The 14,265-nt window shown below is 45.2% G+C and overlaps 2 protein-coding genes across 3 annotated transcripts in view; both read left to right on the top strand.

The window, feature by feature from the left end:
• LOC117040162 (rho guanine nucleotide exchange factor 6-like) overlaps positions 1-7,357 on the top strand; it is a 38,365-nt gene extending 31,008 nt beyond the window's left edge. Inside the window, exons 4-5 of one of the 2 annotated variants that reach the window (XM_033137760.1) lie at positions 5,647-5,773; positions 7,228-7,357. In XM_033137760.1, coding sequence (XP_032993651.1) covers positions 5,647-5,771 — 125 coding nt within the window. In that variant the 3' untranslated portion in view covers positions 5,772-5,773; positions 7,228-7,357. Of the gene's footprint in view, positions 1-5,646; positions 5,774-7,227 lie in introns of those variants that run through there. The other variant, XR_004425823.1, reaches the window with a different exon arrangement.
• LOC117040163 (rho guanine nucleotide exchange factor 6-like) overlaps positions 7,172-14,265 on the top strand; it is a 34,897-nt gene continuing 27,803 nt past the window's right edge. Inside the window, 7 exon segments of the mRNA XM_033137761.1 lie at positions 7,172-7,313; positions 7,315-7,373; positions 7,376-7,423; positions 9,635-9,664; positions 9,667-9,704; positions 12,671-12,765; positions 13,838-13,933. Coding sequence (XP_032993652.1) covers positions 7,231-7,313; positions 7,315-7,373; positions 7,376-7,423; positions 9,635-9,664; positions 9,667-9,704; positions 12,671-12,765; positions 13,838-13,933 — 449 coding nt within the window. The 5' untranslated portion in view covers positions 7,172-7,230.

Here is a 14,265-nt window from a genome sequence, read left to right on the forward strand (position 1 = left end):
GATGCTTAAAATACTTGAGGCATAGGCCCTCAACACAAACCTGCATAGAATTTGCATATGCTAACATAGATATATAAGAGGTTATATGCATTGTTACTCGTACACAAAGGAGACCCATTGAAATTAATGGACACTATTAACTTAGGTCCATTAATTTCAATTATTTCTACTCTGAGTAACAAAAAGAGGGTCCCCAAATACAAAGACCAAAAGCAAAATAAAGGATATAATGGAATCATAGAATTGTGGAGTTGGAAGTGACTATAATGGTCACCAAGTTCAACCCGCTAAATAATAAATAATGATTATTTAAACATGCACTTGGAGTATATGCATATTCAAATGGTCATTATTTCTTGAATTCCTGTGACCTTGTATTTTTCTTCTCTGCTCTGAGTAAAACATAGTGGCATACATCCATGTATATGTGTGTAATTATATTACTAGCAAAAAGTGCCTAGCATTGCTCAGGAATGATAAGAAAACAAATCAAAACAGTGCAATTTTGAAAGGGTAATCTTGATACCAGGTGCTGCCTTATGATATCCAAATATATCCCCACTACTCCATTTCAGGAACCATCACAACAAATGGGGTGACTGCATCTTCAGAGGTGTCTAAACCAGTGAAGCTTGGAATGGTTTGGTCTGCCATCTTGATTCAAAATGGTGTCTAGTGGTATTCAAATGTAGACAGAAACCTGCTCCCCCCATGTCGGGCAACATTCTCAAAATGCGTATGCTGAACTTTACAAGAAGATAATGTCTTTATCTCAGCAGTGAGAGCTAGTAACTTATGACGAAGCTATGCATAAGTAATGTTAGGTGCTGCCCTTCCCTAGTTATAGATGTGTGCAGGAGACAATCGGGTATCCTGTCCTGGGCAGAGTTCACAGAGAAAACTGGGAAAGCAAAGTGAGAGTTCAGGCAAGGAACTAGACCCATGGAGACCTCTGGCTGGATCTGTATGACCAAGAGAAGTAGACCAGCAAAATGCTAGAGCCAACTGAAGGAGGCTGCAGGCAGGTCAAGGTGGAGTCTCTGATGCCTGGGGAGATCAATGGCTGTTGGACGAGCTACTGGGGGTCCCCTTACACTGAGGTTTCCAACAGGGTGGTGTCTTCTGGAGGTAATTCCTGCCCTCGGGACTTCCTTGTCTCCTCCTCTTCATCACAGAGGGTCTGTCTTCTGGGGTTTGTCACCATGCTGGTAAGAAATAATAAAAAGGGGAAGAAATAATAGTTAGCTCCCCTAATAATTAGGGTTGGTGATAGAGCATCTGCTTTGCCTGCAGAAGGTCCCAGGTTCAACTGGGGCATGTCCATAGACCTGGGCATGTCCCTGCCTTAGATGCTCCAGAGCTGCTGCCAACTGGTGCAGATGCTAGTGCTACTGAGCCAAATGGGCCAATGGTCCGATTTGGAATAAGGCAGCTTTGTATCTGTTACTAAGGCTCAATGTTAGAACACTTGCATTGCATTCAGAAAGGCCCAGGTTCCATCCCCTGGGGCATCTCCAGGTCGGGCTGGGAATGTCCCCTGTCTCAAATGCTTGAGAGCAGCTGCCAGCCAGTGTAGTCAGTACAGAGCTAGATGGACCCATGGTCTGTAAGGCAGCTTCATGTGTCCCCATGAAACGACACGCTGGCAGCCCTTGAGCAGCAGGAACTGTGCAAGGTTGGATCATCTTTTGCCCTCCAACGGCAAGCTATCCTTGGCAGCGTGCCACCCTGGAGGGAAAATAACGTGGGCTGTGATTGTGATGCATCTTCAGCAAGCAGCTTCCTTGGAGCGCACGGTGTAAGCTCAGTATTTGATCTTTCGGGATTCGCCTTTGAATCCGAGGGGGGAAATGAAACTCCAGAGTGTTGCATTGCATAGAATGTGATGGCAAGATTGGGGAGGGGGGACGGGACAGTATATGGCATTGATGTGTTGTGGGGAGAGTTGCCTTCCACTGTCAGTGGAAGGAAGGCAGCAGTGCAAGGGGGGTGGGTTGGAAACAGAACCCCTCCATCTGCGATCCCTCCCACTTCTCCGCAAACAGCTGTGGTGACTTGCATCAAATGTCAGCATGTTTTTCAGTCGTGTGCAGAGTGTGGGTTTTGCGTACAATCCGTTGTTCTGCCAAAATCCAGGGTCCTGTTCGGCAAGCAAATCATGCAGAGCAGTGAGCAATTCGACCCGCTCTCTGCGAAACCCTTCCCTTCCCTCCCCTGATCTTGCAAATGGCTTGGAACAAAATTGCTTTCCATAGGAGAGGCCCCTGGGAAGCTTGGCATAGTTGCAGCAAGGGCAAGAGCAGGGAGGTACAGATCAAGGTTTTCTCCTTCCACCCTCAGCCCACCTAGCCAAGCAATCTGCCACTTTGATGTGTGAGCACATGCCCTGTCTTATGTGGGAACAAGTCTGCACTTTGTTATAGGTCAGAGGGAGAGTGTATGCTTTGAAGGCCAAAGGTCCATCTCCAAGTAGGGCTGCAGGTGTCTCCATCTGAAATCCTGGAAGGTGCTGCAAGCCACTCGTAGTGTTTCTCAAGCTTGGGTTGGACTACAACTCCCATCATCCCTAGCTAGCTGGACCAGTGGTTGGAGATGATGGGAGATGTAGTCCAACAACAGGTGGAGACCCAAGTTTGAGAAATACTCCCACGGTGTAGACACTACTGAGCTAGATGGACCCATGGTCTGATTCAGGATAGGGCAGTTTCCAATGTTCCTAGGACATACTGTAGAGGAAGAGCTGTAACTCGGTGGTAGAGCTCTTCTTGCATGCAGAAGGAGGAGTGGGAGAGACTTCCTGCCTGAAACCCTGGAGAGCTGCTGTCAGTCCATGTGAAACATTACTGAGATAGGTGAACCAAAAGTTCAATGACTCTACAAACTTTTTGTTAAGAGATTTCCGATCAGCGCAAGGAGAATTTAAGTGGTCAGACTTACTGAGAGAAAACCAGATAGGGTTTGTATCCAGTGCTAGTCCTACTCAGAGGAGACCCACTGAAGTTAATGGACACAAGTACCTTGGGTTCATTCATCTCAGTGGATCAGCTGCATGCAACCCTAAAAGGGGTAGGAATAGAAATCAAAATGTAACTTCTGCTAAAGCAGTGCTAAAGAGACGACTGTGCAGACTTTAATGCCACAGTAGTTAAAATATTTAAATGACACAATAAAATGATGAATAGAAATACTTAAAATGCAATAATACAGTATATCCAAATGAATTCTTTGATCCACAAACAAGTGTGAGAAGCAGTAAGACCAAACATGTTTCAACATAGGGGTGTCTTCTTCAGTGGTCCACAATTCCTGCCCCCCCCCTAAAATTTATCACAGAAAGACTAAAAGAGTATCAGACAGATTCATGACACTGTGCATGTTAACCAAGATGGCTATATTTATTTTTAATTCATAAAATGCATATATATACTCCTTGGTTGTTTTAAAAAGGTCCAAGTTGTTGTTGTTCAGTCGTTCAGTCATGTCCGACTCTTCGTGACCCCATGGACCAGAGCACGCCAGGCACCCCTATCCTCCACTGCCTCCCGCAGTTTGGCCAAACTCATGCCAGTCACTTCAAGAACACTGTCCAACCATCTCATCCTCTGTCGTCCCCTTCTCCTTGCGCCCTCCATCTTTCCCAACATCAGGGTCTTTTCCAGGGAGTCTTCTCTTCTCATGAGGTGGCCAAAGTACTGGAGCCTCAACTTCAGGATCTGAGGCTGAAAAAAGTCAAAGAGGATTATGTAAAAAAATAAAACCATTAAATTATCAGTAAAAATGATTTAAAACATTCATAAATCCTTAATGATAAGCTAAAAACTAGATTAAAACATATCTCAACATTCTACATGTCTGGATAGACTTTTCTAAGCAAGTAATGTTTTTAACAGGTGATGCCTGCCTATATCAACAGGCAGGGAGTTTCAAAGAATGAGTACAATCACACTAAAACCACAACTTCTTATAAATGCAGAATGAGTACTGTATTATGTTGCATATATGCGGGTAACGTAATCTTGCAGGTGAGTTGTTAAGAGCTTTATAACAGTGGTTCTCAAAGGTGTGATGTGTCACACTGGTGTGGCAGGAGAGGATGGCAAATGTGGCAGGACAACCAACATTATATTTTGGGAATGATTCATGTTCCTATGTAGCTCAGCTGCATTGTTCTTTTACTTCCTTGATTCCCATGATTATAAAGTAGTTGTGTTCTATTATAAATCAACTGCTGGGAGTTGTTTCTTTTCGTTTTCCAATGTACTTCTTATCAATTAAAAAGTCATTGTGGCATGAGCAAATTTTTAATCTGAAAGTGTGGCTCAGAGGAAAAAAGTTTGAGAACAACTGTTATACTGTCTACCAGCTCCTTCTGGTATGCCCACAGACTGTCTCGCCAGAGTGGTGCATGCTCTAGTTATCTCCTGCTTGGACTACTGCAATGCGCTCTATGTGGGGCTACCTTTGAAGGTGACCCGGAAACCGCAATTAATCCAGAATGCGGCAGCTAGACTGGTGACTGGGAGCGGCCGCCAAGACCATATAACACTGGTCGTGAAAGACCTACATTGCCTCCCAGAATGTTTCCGAACACAATTCAAAGTGTTGGTGCTGACCTTTAAAGCCCTAAACGGCCTCAGCCCAGTATACCAGAAGGAGCCTCTCCACACCCATTGTTTAACCTGGACACTGAGCTCCAGCTCCGATGGCCTTCTGGTGCTTCCTTCAATGCGAGAAGTGAGATTACAGAGAACCAGGCAGAGGGACTTCTTGGCCCAGTGGAATGCCCTCCCATCAGATGTCAAGGAAATAAACAACTACAGTGGTGCCCCGCTAGACGAATGCCTTGCTAGACGAAAAACTCGCTAGACGAAGGCATTCGTCTTGCGAGGCAGCCCCGCAAGACGAGAAAGTCTATGGGGCTGCCTCGCAAGACGAAATTTTTTCGTCTTTTTTTTCCTTCGTCTAGCGAAAACGCGGCTTGCATTGCTGCTTCGCTAGACGAAAAACCCGCTAGACGAAAATTTTCGCAGGATGAATTATTTTCGTCTAGCGGGGCACCACTGTATTCAACTTTTAGAATACATCTGAAGGCAGCCCTGTTTAGGGAAGTTTTTAATGTTTGATCTTTATTGTGTTTTTAATATTCTGTTGGGAGCCACCCAGAGTGGCTGGGGAAACCCAGCCAGATGGGTGGGGTATAAATAATAATAATAATAATAATATAATAATATAATATAATAATAATTAATTATTATTATTACACCATGAACTTGGCCAAGTAGCACATTGGCAAGCATTGCAGATCTCTGAACACAGGCATTATATGCTGACAAAGCCTCATTCCTGTCAACAATTGCACTGCAGCATTCTGCACTAACTGCAGCTTCCAGATCAAGCACAAGGGAAGCCCCACACAGAGCACTGCAGTACTCCAGCCTTGAAGTAACCAGTGCATGAGGCAGGATACCTCTGGATACTGGCCACTGTGAAGCAACAGCCAGAGTGGGCTCTTGCCTTCAAGCCCCAGTTATGGGCTTCTCATAATAGGCATTGACTCGATGGGCTGTTGGCCTGATCCAGCAGTGGGCTCTTCTTAAATTCCCAGTGCGGACTTTTATTCATTTTGTTTTCTTCGTCTTTAAACAGATCGGAGCTCCACCCGGCCATGCTTGCATCTGTTGCCTCCTAGTTCCGCTGCGGGTGACGGCCATCCCTCGACGCAAACAACGTCTCCTAAGTCGCCGAAAGCATTTCACGGCAGTCCAAAGTAGTGGTAGGTTTTGCTCAAAATCTACCCCAGGATCCTGGGGAGACAGAAAATGAAGGAGAGGCAAGGAGTCTAAGGTGCAAGTTCTGTGGCCTGGGGGGCAGGGGCAGGAAGGTTTAAGCTGGGACAGAGAAATTTCTCAGCTTCAAGCCCACTTTCCCCAAGAATAAGCTGCTGCCTCCTCCCCACCCTACCAGAAAACCTCCCCCACACATCTGCAGCATGGGAATATTAACATTGGTCTACCCTACAGGGTTGTTGCAAGGGCAGTTGAAAGTGCATAGTTGAAGTATGTGAATTCCTTCGATAAATGTAGGGATGGCTTTTGGCTTAGGCAGGTAGTGGCCTTGATTGATATGTTCTTCCTCCACTCATTCAAAGGTAGTTTTGCCTCTGAATGCTAGTTGCTGGGAGCCACAAATGGGGAGCATTGTTGCTGAGCTGAAATCCTGCCTGTGGTGTCCCCTTAAGTTGTCGACTGCGAGAACGGATGCTTCCTGATCCCAAGGCTCTTCTAACATTCATCATTTCTGCAGAGCACTTTTGAGAGTAAAAAATGCTGCTTAATGCTGAGTAACATGATATGAGTCAGTCAGTATAGCATGAGACTCTTAATCTCAGGTTGCAGGTTCGAGCCCCATGTTAGGCGAAAGATTTCTGCATTGCAGGGGATTGGACTCGATGAACCCCATGGTCCCTTCCATCTCTATGATTCTATGATTTTATTATCCCGACCACAATGACTTGCCTACCCAGAACATACAGAACTTTTGTCAGGGACTGGCAGGATGCTGTGTGCACGGGGCTGGAGTCTGACTATGGATTTGTGAGGAAGTGTATCAGCCAGGAGGAAAAAGTCACAGACAGGGAAGCTTCGGGGCTGTATGCAGCCTGGAGGAAGAGGAAGAAGAGGCAGGATGGACAAGTGAAGGGCTGGATGCTTCCCTGCCCTTTCTTGCACCCAGGACCGATGCTAGGGTTTCTTGCGCCCTAGGCAGAACACCTTCTGGCGCTGCCCGCCAAAGCCTGCTTTAGCGGGAGCCGGGGTGGTGTAGGGGGCAAGCAGCACCTCCCACTACAGCGAGAAGCTGCTGCTAGCCTGCCCGCCTCCCCCCCCAAGCCTGGCCGCGCCCCCTCCATTTTGGTGCCGTAGGCAATTGCCTAGTTCGCCTTAATGGACGCGCCGGCCCTTTGCACCGTTGTCTCCAGAACTTGGAGGGGATTGAAGAGGGAAGAGCAGCGGCAGCTGCCATGCAGGTGGAAGGAGTGTGTGGCCCCCTTTGCTGCAAGTGCTCCATAGAGCAGACCTTGGAATAGCTGCCTAGATGCTAGATATTGTTTAGATACGAGAGCTGTAGAAGCAAAGAGTTAACCATCAGCCATGCTGAGAAGCGCCCTTGACATTTATTTCCTTGTTTGTTTGTTTCCATTATAATTTATCTGATGTTCCTGTGCATTAGGAGATGACTGAAAATGGCAATCACCAGCTGTTGGTCAAGGCCCGATTCCAGTTTAAGCAGACCAATGAAGACGAGCTGTCAATCATAAGGCGACATCATTTACGTCACCCGGGTCGAGGAAGGAGGATGGGAGGGGACCCTTAATGGGAAACAGGCTGGTTCCCCAGTAACTATGTCAGAGAAATTAAATCTACTGGTAAGAGAACCTATTATTAATTGGTATTAATATTAACTGTTATTCTTTTCTCTTCCCGCTTATGGGGTTGCATACTTTTTGTAAGCAGCTGCCCCCAATTGATTCATTTGGAAGGGCAGAATATAAGGTTAATAAATGAAATGCTTTTTTCCTGTTTTCCCTACTATAGCTTTTTAGAGCACACTTTCCCCTAATGTGTGCCTTTTGTGCATAATGGTTGGAGAACTGTGATCACAAATTTGGAAAAACTGCAAATACCAAAGGATGGCTGTGTTCCAGTTCCCGTGCTGTTTCGATAGGTACAAATCAGGAAGGTTTGCACTAAAATCTGTGCCAGACCAAATTTCGCCTCCATCCCTAGCCAAGGATGTGAGTTGTAGTTTAGCAATACAGTATCTGCAGAGCCAGATTCTACATTCCTGCATTAAACCGTGTGGTTGCCCATATCTCAGTAAGACCGAACCTTCATATGGTCTAGCTGCTTCATATGTTCGTTGAAATTGGGATGGTGAGATATTGGTTTAAGGATCTTGTTCCAGGCCCCCTGGCTGTGCTTTCATATTTTTCAGTCTGTCACTGTAAGGCAGAGAATGCTTCCTTGTTCCTGTTCCTCTAAATGAAAAGGACCGTTTGGGTTTGTCACCCAGCTTTAAGGAAATAAGGCCAAACAGCCCCAAATTTATCATTACAGCCATCGACACGTGTTCCTTGTATCAGGGCAGCGAAGTTCTCACTGAGATGTTGATCATACTCCCCGCCCACAAGGACAACGTCTCCAAGACAGGCTTTGATCTGTTCCAGCGTGGCTGTCATATGATGGTCATCTCTCTTGGCATCCTGGGATGTCCTGGGGGCTCAAGGCTGGCTTGCCACTGTCCTGCTTCTAGGGACGTCTTGGAAGTGCCACAGGATCTGCCCTCTTACAGAGCCAGAAAGCACTGCAAGGGAATGAGCAATAAATAGAGGCAGAGTGTGACCTTGGGGGTGGGGTGGGGGGAATCAGATGGCTCTGCTCATTGCTGCTTTCACTTCTGCCTTGTTCTCTGGGCAAACCATAGGTTCTAACACTGGGTCGCAAGCTCTTCGGGCAGGGAGCTGTCCTTACAGCAATGCTTTTTTTTTTTAAAGGCAATGTAATATATAAAAATTGGAAACAAACAGCTACAAGTATGGATACAAATAAGGAAATAAAGGAGCAAGTAAATCTGAGACAGATAAACTCCGACCTGGGCTAAACGAAGCTCTCGTGCTCTTTTCCAGGCCACGCGACTTAACAGCCTGCTCTGCATTCTCCACACTGCTTTTGCCTGGCTGGAATGTGCCCTTAAATAATGCCTTCTGTTTGTTTAACTGTTAGAAGACCTCTAAAGGCAGCCCTGTTTAGATTTTAATGTTTGAAGTTTATTCTGTTTTTAATGTTCTGTTGGGAGCCCCCCAGAGTGGCTAGGGAAACCAGCTGGATGGGCAGGGTATAAATAATAAGTTGTGTTGCTGTTGCTGCTGTTGCTGCTGCTGCTGTTGTTGGTCTGTTGTGTTTATTTGCTTGCTTGCTTGGATGAGAGATGGGCAGGGGGGGGGCTGGAATTTATTTATTTAATAAAAGTTACACACGGCTTGATTGTAAAAAACCCAACCTCAAAGTGGTTTACAAAAAATAAAACAATGAAATTCTCAGCTAAAAACAACAATGTAAAAACCTTCAACATAAAAGCCAACAGTAAACTAAAAAACCAAATTAAGGCACATGCCAGCATTTTCTACATGTCTCGAGTGGCTTTCCTAAACAAAATCTTTCTTAGCAGGAATCGAAAGTGAACAGTGAAGGCACCCACCTTGTGTCAATAGGCAGGGAGTTCCAAAGACTGGGTCCTGTCACGCTAACAGGTTGCAAATGTAAAAACCTCTGGCTTTTGTGTAGCTGGAATATGGCCAGTTTTACAAATGTGAGAGTCACCCTGGTACACCAGAGTTGTACTGGGTGGTTTAAAAAAATTGCTGTAAATAAATTTCAGGAACCTCTAAAACTACCCAGTTTGCTGGCTTTACTGAAAGAACCTATTGTCAACATCAGTCAATACTACAGCCTGGCAATTGCAATCTGTTTCTTGCCTGCACAGTTGTTTAAATTTTGCTTGAGATGCCACTCTTCTCACCAGCACCTGACAGAATAAGGGCAATTCTATGTAACAATTCCCACTGCTTCTTTTCCAGATAAACCACTTTCTCCAAAAGCTTTGAAAGGATTGAAAGCCCTCAGCTCACCAAAAATTACTATGCCGTGGTAAGTTTGTTAAGTCCCCATTATCACTCAGTGCTGTTAATTAGAATTATTACTCTTATTATCCACAGGGAGTTGTTGTGTTGTTGTTGTTGTGTTGTTGTTGTTTGTAAGACTGCAGGTGTAGTCCTTGAGGTCTTACCATATTCTCATTTGAACCAGAGAAGTTACTAAGAGTTCCAAATGGGAGCATTTTCCCTCGAGGCATTTGAACATTTGCTGTCGACATTTATATATAAAATAAATAAATATATATGTAAATATATTCTTTATTTTTAAGTTGTATTATATGTTTTGCCATGAGATTTAGAGAAGTACCAAAAAGCTTTTCGAGGGAACTACCGGTATTTACTGAGCGTTTCATTCTGACTTGTTTGCGGGGAGGAGGTTAGACGACGATGCATCAAGCAACTGTTACCCTACACCTTCTAGTGCATTTTCCTCATCACTTTCCTTCCTGCAAAGGTCCAGTTTTCCAAGGGAAACAGGTTTTGTTGCACAGGGCCATTGAATGAGCATTGATTGCTTCATCTAAATTTGCCTGGATGTGACTGAATCCCAAGATCACCACAATCTGGAAGTGACCAGACGTGAGAGCTCCCTCTGGAGGCATTTACGCAAGCATTCTGCCATGTGCAGAGTGATTTAAGAGTGGAGCAAAGTCTGAACTACATGCTCCTGATGATATTTTATATATATATATATATATTATATATATTATATTATATATATATATATTACACACACATTTATATCACATCTTAATATAAAATCATACCATCACACAATGATATCATTAAGTGAAGGAAATTAACCCCTTCCTATATCCAGTTACTCGATGACCTGGAGCATGGAAGGCAGATTGAGGCAGTCTATTGGGTGCACAAGCACAGTGTAACAGCCTGCCCATGTGTGTTAAATACTGGGGCGGGGAAACCTAATCTTCCCTTTGAAATGCTGGCAAGCAGCCATCTGGGCGAAGCTAGCATGTTCGGCTACCCCAGCGATCTGCCCCAGGGCTCCCATTTATTGAGATCATTTTGCATGTCTCTGCTCACCCTTCCTTTCTCTCTAAATCTGCTTGACCTACCGTTGAGACATCTTGGTGCTATGTGGGTGAGTTTGACACACAGGATGTGACACTAATGGGGTAGGAAAATGCTCCGGCTGAGAACAGAGTTGGGCCTCGAGACAGCAGGCAGAATACATTGGCATTTAAAATAGATCTACGTCATTGTGTTGAATTCCCTGGCTTGGTGGTTCCAGCACAAGCAGACTCCTTTGAACAGAAACTGAAGAGAGGAATGAACATTGGGTCCTAACTGAGTTGCATTTTTAGCATAGTGCTGGGAATTGTAGCTCTGTGGGGGGGGAAACTACAGTTCCCAATATTCTTTGCAGGAAAGAATGAGCTTTAAATGCATGTTTGTGTGTGCAGCCTAAGATGTTCCTACAGTGTATGCCAGAAAATATTTTGTTATTAGAAATAAGCAATAAAGGATGCCAATCTTAGACTTCTGAAACTCCTTACGAGACCTGATTCTCGTGATCTCTGCAGCTGGAGTATCTATTTGCCCTGTTTGATTATAGAGAACGACTCAGCTCCTCCACTGTGTCCTCACAGAAGTAGAGATTGAGCAGGGATTGAATAGTGGGGAGATTCTGCATATCCTTTTTTTACCAATGGCCGTGCCTTTTTTAACCATGGAGTGATTGCCATAGCATGCAAGTGGCATGGAGTTGGCTTACGGAGAGCATCTGATCCCTGGTAAATTCTGGCCCTGATGTTAGCACCTTGGCTTCAACTGGTTCCTTCATCAGAGCAGCAGACTCTATGGCGCAGTAATTAGGTGCCCAGCCTGCAGAAATCAGTCCTCTCCCATAACACTAGAACTTGTGGACACCTAATGAAGCTGGATGTTGGGAGATTAAGGACAGAGAAAATAAAGCACTTATTCATGCACTGCATAGTTAAATTATGGAACTGGCTCTTCCAGAGATGGTGAGGGCCACCATCTTGGATGGCTTGAGAAGAGGATTGGACAAATCCATGGAAAAGGAGGCTGTCAGGGCTGCTAGCTATGATGCCTATGTTCTGCCACCACTGCCAGAGGTGATTCTGCCTCTGAATGCCGCTTTATGGGGATTATGAGAGAGAAAGGCAAATTGTAGCTTCTGAAGAAGACCACAGCAGGGAAAAGGTTAAATTCTCCCTCCACACCACATGATTATCGCCTTCCCACCGCCCACTCTAGCAGCTGCTGTGTCTTTTAAATCATCCATCTTAAATGGAATAAATAATAAATCCAGGTTCGAACCCAGAAGCTTCCCAAAAGCAAAGCCCTTCATGCATGATATGCTGGCCTCTTTCCCATGAGGGAACTCAGTGGCAGAACATCTGCTTTGCATGCAGAAAGTCCCAAGATTTAATCCCTGGCATCTCCTGGTTGTTGTTGCATCCATCTGTCTCAAGAAACAACCGAATACACCTCCGTGAGTGAAGTCAAACTGCTGTGTTAGCAGCACCAAATGACCTTTCTGGGGTGCAAGCGTGGACAGTGTGCCTGAGGTCCTGGGCTGCCCAGAGGACAAGACCTTCCCTTTGGTCCAAAGGATATGGTCCAAACGAAAGCAGAGCAAGGCGTTTGGCACCCGCTTGGCTGTTGGAGTTGATGAAAAGAGGCATGCAAGGCGCCATCCAACCATCTTAGGGTCTCCATTCTGGATTTGTGTAGATTTCTTGTCCTGAATATATCCCACATGGCAGTGGAGGTTTAGGATCAGCTTTCCCTCTCCTAGATGGGCTGCATTCCCAGGTGGATGAGCCCCTGATAAGGCTGATCTCTCTCTCTCTCTCTCTCTCTCTCTCTCTCTCTCTCTCTGTGTGTGTGTGTGTGTGTGTGTGTGTGTGTGTGTGTTCAAAACACACACCCCTCTCTTTCTTACACACACACCCTCACTTGCTACAGGTACTTCAGAATATCCTGGAAACCGAACGAGACTATGCCAAGGAGCTTCAGGTGCTTCTGGGAACGTACTTGAGACCTCTCCAGTCCTATGACAAGTAAGATCCAACTTGCTATTGAGCTGATGTCTTCTCAAGATGGATAGAGATTAGTCCTTGATTTGTACAAATTCTTGAATGGTTATTTACTATTTAGATTTCCCCAGCTCCAGAGCCTGTCGCTGGTTAGACTTCATGCTTTAAAATATATTTTTACCTGAATGTGCTCTGAATCCAAAAGTTTTAGTGATGGACACAGCTTTAAAACTTTTAAACACCCTACTCACAGATTTTTAAGGTTCCTTTCAAATGTTATATTTCTTTTCCATTATTTAAGCTTATCCCCAAAATGGACAAAAGAGTCCTCTTATTACAGGAGGAGAGATACATATTCAAAATTCAAGTGTGTTGTGGAAATTGAGGAACAGGTTGTTGGTGATCAAAGATCAAAACACTGTAACTGATATGATCACAGTCTATTTCAGGGGTGGGCAGCCTCTGACCTTTGGACTGGACTTGACCCACCATGCCTCCCCATTTTAGGAAAGCCCACCCACGCACCCTATGACAAGTGTCATGCGTGATGTCAGGGGTGGAGTGGGTAAGGGCAAGGCTTCAAAGGGACAATCAGGAGCTCAAAATAGCCTCCTGATTGCTCTTTTGCTGAAACAGAAGAAGGCAGCAGGAGTGCAAGGAGGGGGGGCCTGCTTTTTCCTCCCAGTGATGCTCCTTGAAGCCTCCCCATGCTGATCCTTTCAACCTCTGATGTCCAAGGTTGAAAGGACCAGTGCAAGGTGGACTCTGCAAACCTTCCCACACACCCGCTTCCAACCTCCAGTGTCTCCTGGTTCCTGTAGCTTCTGTCCTCAGTGCTCCCAAAATTGAGACAAATTAGTCTGCAGAGGGTTGGGAACCCTGCAAAGGATTTTGACAATGTGCGTGGCTTCACCCGCCTGGCAAATTGGACCCCCAAGGCCCATCCTAATAAGGATTAAGCCTGTGGACCCTAAAAGGTTTTCCTCCCCATGCCCAATGGAAGCTTCCTGTTACATGAAATGAAACCGCCATATTCCTTCAGTGCTTTTTAATGAGCAGATTTGAGTTGCCCACTGTCTTGGTATTTGAATTCTAGGCTGAGTGCCATGGATATTGCATCTTTACTTGGAAATGTGGATGAAATCTGCACCTTTCAGCAAACTCTCAACCAGGTGCTGGAAGAATGTGCTCAGTAAGTGCTTGACATTGCATTCGGGCAAATATTTCCCATTTCTTTGAAGCCTGCTAATTGGGAGGGGTGGGGTCAAGAGGAAAGGATTGTCCAGTTGGAATATATGTAGGGAAGGGGGAGAAATTCATATCAGTTCAGCTTTTAATGTGAGCCTGACTAAGCCACACTTGCCAGAGCAATGCACAACCCAAAGTACGGTACTGCCAGCCTTTTAAAATTCTCACTTCTCTGAATTTTCCAATTCAGTTCTCCAACCAAAAAAGGTTGGATACATGCATTCATGAAAATACCACCCACACTTTATTCTAGGGGAAATCGCTCACAAGGAGGTG

The sequence above is a fragment of the Lacerta agilis genome, chromosome Z, assembly GCF_009819535.1.
Source record: "Lacerta agilis isolate rLacAgi1 chromosome Z, rLacAgi1.pri, whole genome shotgun sequence".
In the NCBI taxonomy this organism is placed as follows: domain Eukaryota; kingdom Metazoa; phylum Chordata; class Lepidosauria; order Squamata; family Lacertidae; genus Lacerta; species Lacerta agilis.